The sequence below is a fragment of the Pelodiscus sinensis genome, chromosome 11, assembly GCF_049634645.1.
Source record: "Pelodiscus sinensis isolate JC-2024 chromosome 11, ASM4963464v1, whole genome shotgun sequence".
Classification (NCBI taxonomy): domain Eukaryota; kingdom Metazoa; phylum Chordata; order Testudines; family Trionychidae; genus Pelodiscus; species Pelodiscus sinensis.
In genome coordinates this window covers 32,093,981-32,107,808 of record NC_134721.1, presented here as the reverse complement: position 1 = coordinate 32,107,808, position 13,828 = coordinate 32,093,981, and the positions used below count along the sequence as shown (strand labels likewise).

Genomic DNA, 13,828 nt, shown 5'->3' with positions numbered 1-13,828 from the left:
GGACAACAGGAGAGCCAGTAAAAGAATTGCCAGTCCAAACTAAGGATGTTAAAGACTAGTTGATTATCCAATAAGCATTTGCTTATCAGATACTAATGTCGACTAGTCAATTTCCCCCCTGGCTGCCTCTCTGAAATAGAGGCAGCAAAGTGGGGCAGGGAAGAGGTATTTCAAATGCTGCCATTTTGAAACCCCAAGGCGACAGCTGATCCTGGGATCAGCTGTGCGGCAGGCTGCCCCTTTAAAACACCGCCTCTGCAGGGATTCAAAGGGGCAGCCCTGGAGCCCGGGGTCAGCTGGTGATTCCCAGTTGATCCTGGGCTCCCCATGGCATTTCCACAGAACCTGGGGTCAACTGGGGACTCCCCAGCTGACCCTGGGCTCCTCTCCTGCCCCTTTGAATTGCGTGGAGGCAGCGTTTCAAAGGGGCAGCCCCACCGCCTCCACGTGATTCAAAGTGGCAGCTGCAGTTGAGCTCGCTGACCCCGGGTTCCAGGGAAGTGCTGCATGCAACCAAGGGTCAGCTGGGGACTCCTAAGCTGATTCCAGGCTTGCAGGGAGCCCGGGCTCAGCTGGGGAGTCCTCAGCTGACCGCGGGCTCCCCTACCCCCTTCTGAATTGTGTGGAGCAGTTTCAAAGGGGCAGCTGCCGCACAGCTGTGTAGCAGCTGCTCCTTTGAAACTGCTGCCTCTGTGCAATTCAAAGGGGCGGGGGGCCCATAGCATGGAGCCCAGGGTCAGTGGGGGACTGAGAGTCCCTCGCTGACCCCAGCCTCCGTGGCTTTGAAATGCACAAGAGCCCCTGCTGGGGACTCTCTTGTGCATTTCAAAACAAGCACCAGCAGGCAGCCCAGAGTGAGCAGGACTTCCCCCTGGCTCCAGGCTGTAGGCAGAGTTCTGCATTCCTCCTTTGAAATGTACAAGAGCCTGCTGGGGAGAAGTGTGGAAGTGCCTATTGATTAGTCAATTAACCGCATTTTAACATCCTTAATCCAAACCCTAGGAAAGGCGCAGGCTGTATTAGGACGTAATAACACCTGCAACTTAGATACTCTTTAGACAGCTGGGAGGAAAGTTCTTTGCTGACCCCATCCATTCACTAGAGTGGAGTGAACTCCCAAAGTACCTCTCCTGCGTGCCCAAGGAGACCTCCAGGAATGTTCTGGTTTGACTCTTCGAAGTAAATAAATGAAAGTCTGTGTCACGTGCCTGCCTGCAGGAAGGGTGCTGAAACCAGACCTGGCTGGGTAGATCATAAAAGGCAAGAAATGGAAGCTGATTGTTTGCCTCAGCAAATCACCCTCTCCATGTCAACTGCCAGCCCTCCCCCTCTGGAGGTCTGTCTGAAAGGATAACGTGGGCCAAGGCTCCTTTCCCCGGGAGAAGCCAACCTGAGTGTGAATATTGCTGCCCTCTTTTCATTCGGACATAGGACTAGAGAAGGGGTGGGCAATAATTTTCACAGGGTATGTGGTCATGGGCCATCTCCACACCAGGAAAGTGTAGTGCCTGGGATGGGAAGGGCGGGGCTGGAGACTAGCCTCCCTCCAGAGTTGTCGGGGGCTGGAGGATTTGTATTAAAAACATAGCAAAGGGCTCGCAGCTCCTGGCTCCGCTGCTACTGCCATTGCTTTGCAGCCGCCCAGGGTTGCTGCAACTGTTTAGAAGGCTCATGGCTCCAGTCCCTGCATGGAGAGAACCGCAACTGGGAGCCAGGAACCATTTAAATAGGATCCTGCTGCCTGACCCAACTCTTGGAAATTTGATGGCACAGGCAACAGGATACAAATAGAAAGCAGCCAGATGCAGTCTGCAGGCCAGATCCAAGTGTTAGGCAGGCTGGAGCCAGTCCCCAGGACACATCTTGCTCAGCCCTGTACTAAATGGTGCCCCCTGAGTCCTGTTCCTGCTGGCACAGGCTGTTAGCAAATCCACTGCATCCCACAGATTCACTCCCCTGCCTTGCTGTCATGTCCCCCAAAAAGGGGATTTGAGCGCTGATGTTGCAGCAGCTGGCTGGCATCTGTCCTGTGAGCGGCTTCTGAAAGTGCTGAGCATAGTTAAAGGGCAGAGGGGGGAAGAGCCAGTGCCCTAAGCACCGTCAGGGGAGATGGGGAGGAGCAGCAGCGGAGAAGTTCTTTCACCAGCAGAGCCACGTGGGCGAAAAGGGGAACAGAAGAGCCATGCTAGTGAAATACAGGAAGAGGACGAGAGCTGGGGGCTCTAGGATGGCATAGCCGGGAAGGCGTCACTGTACCAACACGGCAGGATCTTCCCGTCACCTGGCAGCAGGCTGTCCCAAAGTAATGTGGTAGCTCCTTTCTTTGGCCCTATTAGCTGCCTCGAGGAAGTCGGTGGTTCTCTGATGCCCTCTAGTGGTGGCCATTGTGCAGCATGTTTAACTGCAGCTGCCCAAGGTCAGCTAGAGTGGTGGTGTTCAAACTTTTTGGCCCACAGCCCATTCCACCCAACGCAGACCTTTGTGCAAACCACCAACCTGCCACCCAGGATGACAAAATGGGTGCAGGGTCTGTCCAGGATGTTGGGTGCAGAAACATGCTGAGGATGGGGGGGGGAGGTTGGGTAGAAGGGAGGATGCAGGAGCAGCATGGCTGGGTCTGGGAGTAAGGGTACAGGAGGAGGATGGGGGTCTGGGAGGGATGGTGCCAGGTGGGTGTGGGGGAATCTCAGTGAGAAGAGGTGGCATGAGGGCAATGGGGATGCAGGGCATTAAGGGATGTGGAGGCACTTACTCTGTGCTTTCTGCTGCTCCATTGACTGTGATTCTGGCCAATGGGAGCAGTGGGGAAAGCCTCCAAGTGAGCCGTTTCCTATGCTGCTTTTCCCAGCAGTTGGGAACCGCTGAGCTAGAGGCATAGTGCTGTGCTATAGGGCGCCAGGCCCATGGACGTGCTGGGCATTAGCCATGAGGGGGGAGAGCATATGCCCTGGGCCTGGCAGGGGGTGGAGCTATTAGAAGCTGCTCCAAGAGCCACCTTCACAGCTTGATGTGCATGCACTGGGTCCCAGAGCTGAGACAGGATGCTCCACGTGGCAGAGAGCAGCTACGCCAGGCACTGCACGGCCTCTACCAGCTCAGAGGGGCCCTTTCTCAGTGCGACATCTACTGTATTTTGCCGGTGGGTTGCTGGTGTCACTGCTCTGGGCAAAGCACCTGAGGGCTCTGCTAGGATTTACTACACACTCCTTCGCGGGGTCATTACCAGCTGGGTACAGCAGCACCAGAGACAGCAGCCACTCATCAACTCAGTACATCACAGCCCTCGTTGCCTGTCCTGCCTGCCCCTGTGTCTGGTGAGGGGCCTCCGTTGTCTTCCTCATTGGCCGAGGGACTCCTGTGAAAATAGCCCCATGTCCCACCCAGGAGGTGGCTGCATCTCAGCACAGGGTGAAGGATCCCTGTATAAACAGCTCCTGTGCCCCAGCCCAGAGCTGCTCAGTGTCAAGCGTGTTTACGTTTCGTACGCTGCAAGCAGAGGGTGCAATAAGCACATTCATTCTCCTTTCGTTTCAGCTGCAACTGCAACTCCTCGGTACCGCGGCCAGTGAAGGTGGTGGCTGTGGGGGGGCAGAGTTACCTCAGCGCCATCCTCCGGTTCTTTGTGAAGCAGCTGGCAAACAAGACCCCAGACTGGCTTAGCTACATGCGGTTCCTCATCGTCCCGCTGGGTAGGTGACCATGCCCACCTGGCCAGCTGGAGCGAGTCCTGCTTGTACCCCAGCAGCCAGAGCATGGCCAGCTGTGCTGACCTTGCTCTAGCCTCTCCCTGTTAGTGTGGCTGAGCTGCAGGGGCAGGGCTGCTGCGGGATCTGATGCTGACACCCAGGGGTGTGCAGAGAGACTGCTGAGCAAAGCACAGCTGGTCTGTAGCGGGTGCTTCAGAGGCCAAGCAAAGCCAGCCTTGCTGTGGATGTCAGCACAGCAGCTGGGAAGGGGGTCTGAGGCAGCCTAGCCTTTGTGTTGCCATGGAGCTGTCTGGGCTGGGTAAAGGCCTTTCAGGATGGGGTGGGTGTCTGGGGTGTGGCAACCACAGGGCAGCAAGACCATCACGTTCCTGTCACAGGCCGTGCAGAAGGTTGCTTTCAGAGGAGCAGAATAGCCGCACCGCTGGGGCTGCAGGAGGTGCTGCTCTTAGCCCCTGGAAGCACCCCACTGAAGAACCCCTCCTGCAGGCACTGTAGTGCCCAGCTAAGAAACCCCCAGGGGGCGCTCTAGCAACACCAGCCATCTCTCCTCTGCAGGCTCCCACCCCGTAGCCAAGTACCTGGGCTCGGTGGACAGCAGGTACAGCTCCACGTTCCTGGACTCTGCCTGGAGGGAGCTGTTCAGCAGGGCCGAGCCCCCCGGGACAGGTGAGTGGCCATTGCTCGGAGGTTGTGCAGCACCGAGTGCTGCAGCATTGGACAAGGAGGGTTGTTGGTCACTGTTGCCCAGGGACTCATGAGGGAGCAGCCAGAGCTGTGCATGGTCCATGGGGTAGGGGTAGGGGTGGGCCTGGGCTCCCCTGTGGCAATGGCTGTTCTGTCCGAGCCCTGCTTTATCCCCAAGGGCCTGCCCCCAGCACCATGGTCACAGCTCCAGCATGATGTGCAGTAAGGGCGGGGGGTCTCCAGTGGGGCGGGCGGCGCTTTGGGCAAGAACGTGCCCTGCCCCTTCCTTTCTTACTGCACCGTAAGATTCAGCCCTGCAGCCTTGCTGCTGAGCCATAGGCTGGGTCACCTGCTTCTCCCTTAGTGCCCCTGCCTGGAGCAGAATCATCTCAGACCCACGTACCCCCTTCCTCACTGCCACAAGAGCACCCTCTCCTGTACTGCGACCCAGCCAGCAGGGGGCTCCCTGGCTCTGCTGTGTGGCTCACAGGGAGGCAGGGAGCAGCTCTGGGGGGCTTGCTGGTCACTCCCCTCTCTCCCCTTTGCCCCCAGAGCCATTCGACGTGGTGGGCCGCATCACGCAGTACGTGACTGGAGCCAGCATAACCCACCAGCTGCCTGTGGCTGAGGCCATGCTGACTTGCAAGCATAAATTGTAAGTATCGCCTAGGTGACTGACCTGTGCTGGGAAGCTGGTCGCATGTTACAGGCACCCAAAAGCCCCTGTCAGTCGGATTAGCAAAGCTATTATAGGTCCCTGTTCTGGGAGTGCGGACTGGTGGTGAGAGCAGGCCGCAGGAAGCCAGGACTCCTGGGTTGTGGTCCTGGCTTGGGCACTGCTCAGCATGTGACCTTGGACACTTGTCTTGTTTCCATTTCTCTCAAAGCTGCCCCAAATCTGGGTGTTTCTGGACTCCGAGTTCCCTTTTCATCCCAGTCCCTGGGGCCTGGAGATGGGACTTTCCTGCTTCATTCGGTGGGAGCCAGGCTGTGGTCACTGTCAGTAATGTAGGAGCTGGGGGCTCATTCAGCCCAGTGAGCTTCGGGTGCCCCTCCTCTGTGCAGGGCAGGGCATTGCCTGCTGGGCCACGGGGCACTGGCCCCTCCCAGCAGACTCTAACAGCTGTCTCCTCCTCTCCTCACAGCCCGGACGAGGACTCTTATCAGAAGTTCATTCCTTTCATTGGGGTAAGGCTGCCCCCTTGGGCATCTAGCTCTATGGGGCCATGGGAATGCTGCTGTGCTGCTGAGATGGAGCCAGGCCCATTGTGAGCCCTGCCTCACTCAGGGTGGGGCTCCCTGCCTGCAGCCCAGCAGTGCTGGAGCTAGAGCAGGCTGAAATTAAGCCCTGGGGTCTGGAGAATCCCTGCCCTCAGCCCTTGGTCAGTTCTGGGGTTTAATCCCCCTCCCTGGTCAGCAGGTAGCTCTCAGTGCTTCTCTAGGTCTCTGTCCATGTGGACCCAGTGCTGTTGTGGGATCCACAGGAACAAAACCTCTCAGGCAGCCTGGCTGTCCAGGTGTGCCAAGCCCATTGCATCTCTGACCCCAGTGTACCATGTAAGCTGCCACTTGCGCGGCTGCTCAGGAGAGATTCAGATGCTGCCCAGCTGATTAGCAGAGCACCATGGCCAGGGTTTTGGTTCTGTTGGTGGTGCACATTCCCACATGGCGCAGTGCACATACAAATGTGTTCCACACATGGGTGGCAAAGATTGGAGAGAACATTGTCCGACCCCCAAAGGGGCTGAATTGTGTTGCTCAGACTCGCTGCAGCGGCTGCAAGGGACGTGAGCTGGGCTGGCCACTGGGGGAGCCCATGAGCAGGGAATGCAGTGACTCCCCGCAAGAGGTTCTCCCACAGAGAGCCGGGACTGCCAAAACCAAGGGCCTCTGCCCAGGCCGCCCACAGGAGAAACATGCCAGGGGCATGGGCCTATGAGGGTTAAACCTCTCTTAAACCTTGGGAATCACTAGCAGTGATCAGAGCCGCTCTGCTGAGTCCGTCCTCCAGAGGTCTGCTTGGAGGACTGGAGTTAGTGCTACCAGCCCTCTGCTATCACACAGCAGGTCGAGAACTGTCCTGAGCTCTATTTCCAGCCCTACCACTGGATGCCTTGGGCAAGTACGTCCCTGCTCTGTGCCAGTTTCCCCATCTGTAAAATTGGATAATGCTTCTGCTGTACCTGCCGGGCGCTCTGTAGAGATCCGGGGGCATCTGGCTGGGTGACGCTGTCTGAGCAAAGCGGCAGGACAGCCCCCATTGCCTGGAGGGGCTCACTATTGGCCAGATACTCTTGGAGTGATGGAGGCTCCATGCCCTGCCATTGTAAACACCCCAATGCAACATCCCAGGGTGGGGTTGCAGTAGCTTTGGGCACTGGGGCACCAGCCAGGGTTGATGGCTGGGAGAGGCATCCCCCACTTGCTGTCGTCCCAGGGGTGGCTGGTGCTTGGGATGGGGGCAGCCCCGGTGAAGGCTCATGCGCGTCTTGCCCACCTCGCTTTCTCTGTGGAGCTGATGGAGTGTCAATGGGGATGTGAGCCCTTCCCACGGGGCTCTGATAGAGCCGGATCTCCAGGAGGAGCAGGTGAGGGGCTGTCCGAGTGCAGCCTGAACGACTGATCTCTCTCCCCACTGCAGGTGGTTAAAGTGGGCCTCATCGAAGATTCCCCTGCAGCCTCAGGTACATCCCTTGTGGGCCCCCGGCTGGGACAGAGCTGCAGAGCTGGTGCTGTGTCCCAAGGCCGGCGACACAGTTCAGTAGCTCACAGAACTGCTTGTAGGCTCCTTGCAGAGCTGGGCAGGCCCAGAGCTTCCACCACAGCCAGCAGGGCCAAGAACACGTTTGCCTGGGGGCCTGGCTGAGACACTCCCCTCTCCCCCCTTTTTCTAGCCTCCTCTTCCCCTCCCCTCCCCCCAGCACAACCTCAGCTGAATGGGACCTGCTTCCAGCTGGGCTTTGACTGCAGTGGGAGCTGTCCAAACCCCAGGCTGTGCTCTGGGATCCCCTGGCACTAAGCTGCTCCTCCTTTGCCTCTCGCTCCCCTGGGCAGGGAGAGCTGCCAGACCCCCCAGGGCGGCTGGGGACTGAATCAGGCTGGGGGAGGGGAGTAATGCAGTGCGGGAGCTCAGGCACTGAAGGGGAGTCTCCGACTCAGGCTGTGGAACCAGCCCAGGGAGGCATCAATGGGTGGCACCCATTAACCTGGTGTCCCCAGAGCACTGTACAGGGCCTCTGTGGGGCAGGCCTGGGAGCTCCTGGGAGCAGCAGCCACCAGTGATCGTGCTTGGGCCTCCTCGGAGCTCGGGAAGAGAAATGCCCCAGCCTGGTGGAGCGGTGCCTGCCTGTGGGGGTGGGGTGCTCTGTGGATTATCAAGAGGTCTTCCCCTGGAGCAATAAATCTGAGTGGCATGGCCAGGACCCTGCCTCCCCCAAACCTTCCCTTCTGCTCTCTTGGCAGGAGATGGAGACGATGTGCCTCTGATCAGCCTGACTGTTCCCTCCACGTCTCCCCCCTCCTCTTCCGGCCTGGCGAAGGACATCTGCGCCACCCCCCCGTCCTCGCCGTCCATGAGCAGTGGGCTTGCTGTTGTGGGGTGAGGCAGCCTTGCCCTCTGGCCATTAATAAGGAACCATGAGCCCCTGTGAGCAGATTGGCGCAGTCTGTGCATGCGCAGCGCCTAGCACGCTGTGAGCAGGGCTTCAATTCGGCATCCCGCAGGGCAGAGCAATGTCTGCCATGTTCCTGCAGGCGAAAACAAGGCCTGGGTGGTGTAGGGGTGAGCTGAGCCACGCAGGGAGTCAGCAGCAGCCGGGGGAACCTGCTAGACTGCTTGTGTCTGTGTGTGTCTGTCTCCTGCCATCCTGTCCCGGGGCTATGAGCTTAGTAACAGCCACTCTCATCGCAGAGCCAGGGAGACATCAGCCCAGGAGTCTTAGACGAGTTTGCTCTGAAGGACCCCCCTATCCTGGCAGTGGGAGCTAGAACTCCTGGGTCCCTTCCAGCTCTGCCACTGGCTTGTTGTAGGCCTTTGGGCAGGGACTTCCTCTGCCTCAGTTTCCCCATCTCTGGGAGGTGGGTGGTACCATCCTGCCCCTTGGGCACCAACCCCTGCTCTGCCCAGCTGCTGCTGATGCATCCCTGCTCTCCCCAGGCCTCCCAGCAGCCCCTATGGAGACGTCATTGGCCTGCAGGTGGACTACTGGCTTGCCCATCCCTCAGAGCGCCGGAAGGAGAGCGAGAAGCGGGACGCCAGCTCCAAGAACACCCTCAAGAGCGTCTTCCGCTCGGTGCAGGTGTCGCGGCTGCCCAGCGGCGGGGAGAGCCAGCCCTCGGGGACCATGGCCATGACGGTTGTCACCAAAGAGAAGAACAAGAAGGGTGGGTGCCCAGGGTCAGACGCCCTCAGGCTGGCAGGACGGGGAGAAGCTGAGTGTGGGTGTCAATGGGCACTGGCTGGCTTGGATGTTGCCTTTCTCCCGGTGGCCAGTGGGGAGAAGCAGAACATACGCGAGGCTTGTCCCTGGCAGGGTCCTGGGCTGACGCTTGCAGGAGGCTCGATCACAGGCTGCTGGTACTTGAGTGGGGAGCAGCTTTTGGGCAGAGCCAAGGCCAGAAGGGGCCAGTAGATCATGTATCCTGACCTTCTGGATGTCCCAGGCCTGAGCCTCCAGCACTCAGCCCGGGTGCTTGGGTTCAACTAAAGCACCTGCCCACGAGGCAGCCAGGCTGGATTTGGAGACAGGGGGGAACGATCACCCACACTGTGTATGTTGGTGCCTTATTTCCAGTGTGAAGGTGGCTGGCTTCAGCTCCCAGCTATTGGTTCCTGCTCCCCCTTCTGTGGTCGGGTAACGAACCTGAGCCTGCCGGGGTGGGGGGGCGGCTTCTCCTTGGGAAGGTCCTTTCAGGTCCGTGCCTCCCACTTGTGGGGTTAGTAGGATTCTAAGCACATGACGAGGAAGCTGAGTGACCAGCAGAAGAGAACAGGAGGCAACTGGAAGGTCTGGCCCACAGGGCTAGTTCTCCTCCCTCCACAGTCCTCCTGGCAGCTCCAGGCTGGGCCAGCAGCAACTTGGCCAGGCCTAGCCCAGGAAAGTGGCTAATTCCTGGCTGCTGTTGCAGTGGGGGGCCTGCCCCACATGAAGAGCTCAGCAGGAAGGAGACAGGTGAGGCCACTTCAGTCGGCTTCAGTTTCCAGCCCCCCAGCCCACAGCTGTTATCCTCTGAGCTGTGAGCCAAAGGAGCCAGGTCTGAGTCACTGCCCTGAGAAACACCTCCGGGTGCACTAGATGGGGTCCTGGACTCCTGGGTCCATTTCTGGCTCCACTCTTTTGGCGTGACCTTGAGGGCATCACTACTGTCTGTGCCTCAACTGCCCCCGGCCCATCATGCGATGGGGTGCAGGCTCTGTAAGTGCCCTGAGAGCTTAATGTGACCCACTGGTACCCACATGGGTCCCCTCAGAGAGACTGTGCTGACTACAGGCCCCACGGCGCTTCTAACAGCGCTCAAATTGTACCCTGCTGGGGACACTCCCACTGCCATTCCCGGCACTGAAGCTCCTGCCATGGGGCAGAGAAGCTGCTGGTGCCCCTAGAGGCTGGGTACTGAGTGCGAGGCCCAGCTGCATGGATGCTGTTCTAGCCTCACCCTGCCTCTTGTGCAGCTGCCCTCCCATCAGCATGCTGGTGAGAGGCTTCTGCTGACTTCTGTGCTAAGCCGGGCTCCCCTGCCTCTCGTTCCAGTCCCCACCATCTTTCTGAGTAAGAAACCCAAAGAAAAGGAAGTGGATTCCAAGAGCCAGGTGATTGAGGGCATCAGCCGGCTAATCTGCTCTGCCAAACAGCAGCAAACCATGCTCAAAGGTAAGGCCTGCCACTGCAGCGCAGCCATCTCTGGAGCAAGGCAGCTTACTCAGGGGTCCTTTGTCTGGCGCTGAGATGCAGCCACCTGTGGGATGGGACACAGGGATGCTGAGATGCACCCAGCTCTGAGGTGAGGCAGCTGTTAATCCAGAAGACCCTTGTGCAGCGTGGAAATGCAGCCACTGCTGGGGTGGTGCAGCTCTTTCATCACCACCCCACAGCACCAGTGCTGGGGAGGCAGGTGGAATTATCCAGTCTGTTCAATATCACTTGCCATCCTGCTGGGGTAGCAGAGGCAGGCTGAGGGCATGGGAACCTTGGAGGTGTAGCTCAGTAGGGGCTAGCTGCCCCAGGCCCTGCTCTGCACCACCAGCCAGCGGCTAGGCCCTGCTCTCACCTCCCCCGTTTCTTCGCAGTGTCCATTGACGGAGTGGAGTGGAGCGACATCAAGTTTTTCCAGCTGGCCGCGCAGTGGCCTACCCATGTCAAGCACTTCCCAGTCGGACTCTTTGGCTCAAAGCCGGCGTGACAGCACCCTCCTTGCCCCATGGCTGGGCAGCGCCCGCCAGCCTGGCCAAGCCCTCAGCCAGTGGGAAGCCTCTCGCCTACATCCTGCCCTCCTTGTGTAACTGTTAGTATGTTCTGCACTGGAAGGGCTGGAAGAGAGAGCACCCCAGTGCCAACCTGCCATCCCCCTCATCACCAGCTTTGTCTCCAGCTGCCACCGACCGCTTCCGTGTGTGTGCGTGTGAGAGAGAGAGCGAGCGAGAGAGAGAGCGCGCGTGCGTACATTGCATTGGACCCCTGTGGCTAGCGAGGAAGGACCCCTGCTGGCCCCTGCAGAGAGATGGGCTAAAAGGACTGAATTCAATGGAGAAACACAGACTCACTCACTCCCCCTCCCCCCACCAGTTTGGACCAGGTGTGACACTCTGAACAGCCAAGCCCAGCAGTTTAGTTTAGTGCATGAGAAGGCTTGTCTCTGGCACAGCTGTCTAGTGGCTCCAGCCTTGCCTGTGCCCCCACATCCTACAACCCCTCCTGTAGCCACCGGCCGGGTCACTAATGCTGTGCCAGGGCCCAGAGCCTGTGGGCACGGGGACCCGTTCCACCACAGTCTGCTCCCACCTGGAGCTAGTGGGCACTTGCTAGCATCTAGGGCCCTTGTCTCACAAGCGGTGGAGAGCCCTGGCAGGTGGTGATGCTGCTGCTGCTGTGCTAGCCTCTGATGGCAGCATGAAGTAGGAGGTGGGGGAGTGGGATTTGGAGAAGGGGGAGGGGAGTCTGTCTTGCCAGGCCTCAGGCAGGGGCATGCTGGGACCTCCAGCTGTGCATAGCCACCCCCTGGCCCCTCCTGTTTTTCTGTCCTAAAAGTTTGCCAAGACCTAACTGCTAATTCAGCAGGGCCCGGTTGTAGCAGTGCTCCACCACCTCTGCCACATCCCTGATGGAGCCAATGCCCCAGGACAGCAAAACCTAGTGCCACAGCAGCCAGCTCTGTCTCTGCAGGCTGGGCTTTCTCACCGCCCCCTTCCCCCATCCTATGCTCAGCTGCTCACACTTCCCTCCTCCCCCCCAAGTCAGGCAGCTGCTAAACAGTTGGGTTTTCCCACTCAGGTTCACTGGGAGCTCTGCCCTTGTCTCCCTGAGTGTCTGGCAGAGAGCCACAATCCATGCATGAATGGTCCAGGAACATGTCCCATAACTCCCATTGGTCACTGCTGAGTCCTGAGCTCAGTGATCCTGCCTTTGCCGAGCGTGAGGCCCACGCAGGCCATGAGCAGGGCACCCTAGGCCCCAGCTGAGTGCTACAATTATCAAGAGAAGGCAGTGACTGCCTCCCTCTCTTCCCTTTGCCCCCTGGAGTGCCACTGCCTCTGCCAATGGGCACCCCCACTCTGTCCTAAAGAGCCCACCGGCACCCAGCCCTCATGGCTCAGACAGGAGCAGGGCAATGAGAAGCCAGATGATCTCCTCCAGCCACCTGCTAGCAATAAAGCCAGTTGTCACTGGCAGCCAGGCAGAGCCCCACACACGCACCACCTGCCAGGCCACCTCCCATGAATTTCCTAGTGCCCTCCATGTTGGCCTGACTGGGTGAAAAGGAAAGTCATTGGGCTAGGATAGGTGGCACCCACAGGCCTGCCCAGCTTCCCCAGGAAGATGGTTATTTGCTGGCTGAGTGTGTCGTCGCTTTGCTTCCCCTGCCGTCACAGGGAGGCTGCAGAAGGGCCCCTGAGCCACGGCCACTGGCTGCCGCAGAAGTGCTGCAAGCAACAGAGTAAGTGTCCAAGGCAGTTCCTGCCTGTGCAGTGGGTCGCTCATCTGGTTGAGCCACTTCCTTGGAGGGTCTCAGGTAGCGAGCTCCAAACAACTGGTGCTTGGGGGCCAGAAGTCCTGAGTCAAATCGCCATGGCAGGCAGGTGCCCCACTGCAACACCCCCAGCAGCCCAGCTGTTCCCTGCAGACCTAGCCTGTCCCATCCATGCTCAGGCCTGCCCTAGGCCGGAATCTCTCACTTCTTGCAGTCTCCCAAGCACAAAGAGCTGCAGCCACCGCTAGCGCCACAGAGGAATCTTATGTTTGCTCAGCACTTTCTACCTTTGCATTTCAACGTGGCCTGTTCAGTCCTGGCTCTCCCCAGAGCTCCCTGGGCTCTGAGCCTTGCAGCTGCAGCAGGCTGGAGGTGGCACCTAGGCAAGGTCTGGGGGCTGGGCATGGATTGTCTCCCAAGCATGCACGCTAGGCACTCCAAAGCTCTGGTATCCCCTCAGACTGGGCCGGCTGCCCCAGGAGCATGAGGATGAAGGGAGCTGCCCAAGGCCCATGTGATCCCAACACACATTTCCATAGCCAGAGTCAGAACATTCTAGGCCACCCCAATCCCCATGGGAGCCTGTGGGGTCCCCATCTCTCTGTGCCCCCACAAATAACTCCCCACACCCCCCCAGCTGTGTGGTGCCCCAGGGAGCTCTGTATCTCTGCTGGAGCTGCACGAGCAGGACTCTGTTCCAGTACATGAGGGATGGAAGAGGCCTAGGCCTGCCCTCTGGGCACACAGGGCACTGTAAATAATCCCTGGTGTGTTTAAGTGCGTGCCTCTCCCATTTGGTTTGTGCACACTGTCCATGTTGGGATCATTGTCTGGGGTTGGGGAGAGACCCCTGTTGTATTTGACACATTTTATTGGGGGAGCTGTCCCCCCTTTTTTTGGAGTTTTTTCATTAAATAAACTGGTGTTATTTCTTAAAAGGTGTTTATTTAATCAGTTTGGGTCTGTTCAGTCAGATCCCTGCAGAGGCTCCCCAGGCCACGGTATAAGGAGTAAGGGGGGGTCAAAGCTGGAAGCCAGGACTCCAGGGTTCTCTTACAGCTTGAGCCCCATTAGCCCAAGTCAGCTAACACGCGCCAGATATGGGGCTACGTCTACATTGGTCCCTTTTCCGGAAGGGGCATGTTAATTTCAGCGATCGTAATAGGGAAATCCGCGGGGGATTTAAATATCTCCCGCGGCATTTAAATAAAAATGTCCGCCGCTTTTTTCCGGCTTTTAGAAAAGCCGGAAAA

At 58.6% G+C, this 13,828-nt stretch overlaps 1 protein-coding gene across 4 annotated transcripts in view; it reads left to right on the top strand.

Annotated features, from left to right (window-relative positions):
• The window catches only part of PACS1 (phosphofurin acidic cluster sorting protein 1), a 122,183-nt gene extending 108,670 nt beyond the window's left edge, over nucleotides 1–13,513 (top strand). For all 4 annotated transcript variants that reach the window (XM_075938961.1, XM_075938962.1, XM_075938964.1 and 1 more), the window contains exons 16-24: nucleotides 3,535–3,689; nucleotides 4,263–4,373; nucleotides 4,944–5,046; nucleotides 5,537–5,579; nucleotides 7,033–7,075; nucleotides 7,854–7,989; nucleotides 8,548–8,774; nucleotides 10,142–10,261; nucleotides 10,678–13,513. In XM_075938961.1, coding sequence (XP_075795076.1) covers nucleotides 3,535–3,689; nucleotides 4,263–4,373; nucleotides 4,944–5,046; nucleotides 5,537–5,579; nucleotides 7,033–7,075; nucleotides 7,854–7,989; nucleotides 8,548–8,774; nucleotides 10,142–10,261; nucleotides 10,678–10,790 — 1,051 coding nt within the window. In that variant the 3' untranslated portion in view covers nucleotides 10,791–13,513. The remainder of the gene's footprint in view (nucleotides 1–3,534; nucleotides 3,690–4,262; nucleotides 4,374–4,943; nucleotides 5,047–5,536; nucleotides 5,580–7,032; nucleotides 7,076–7,853; nucleotides 7,990–8,547; nucleotides 8,775–10,141; nucleotides 10,262–10,677) is intronic.
• Nucleotides 13,514–13,828: the final 315 nt, after the last annotated feature.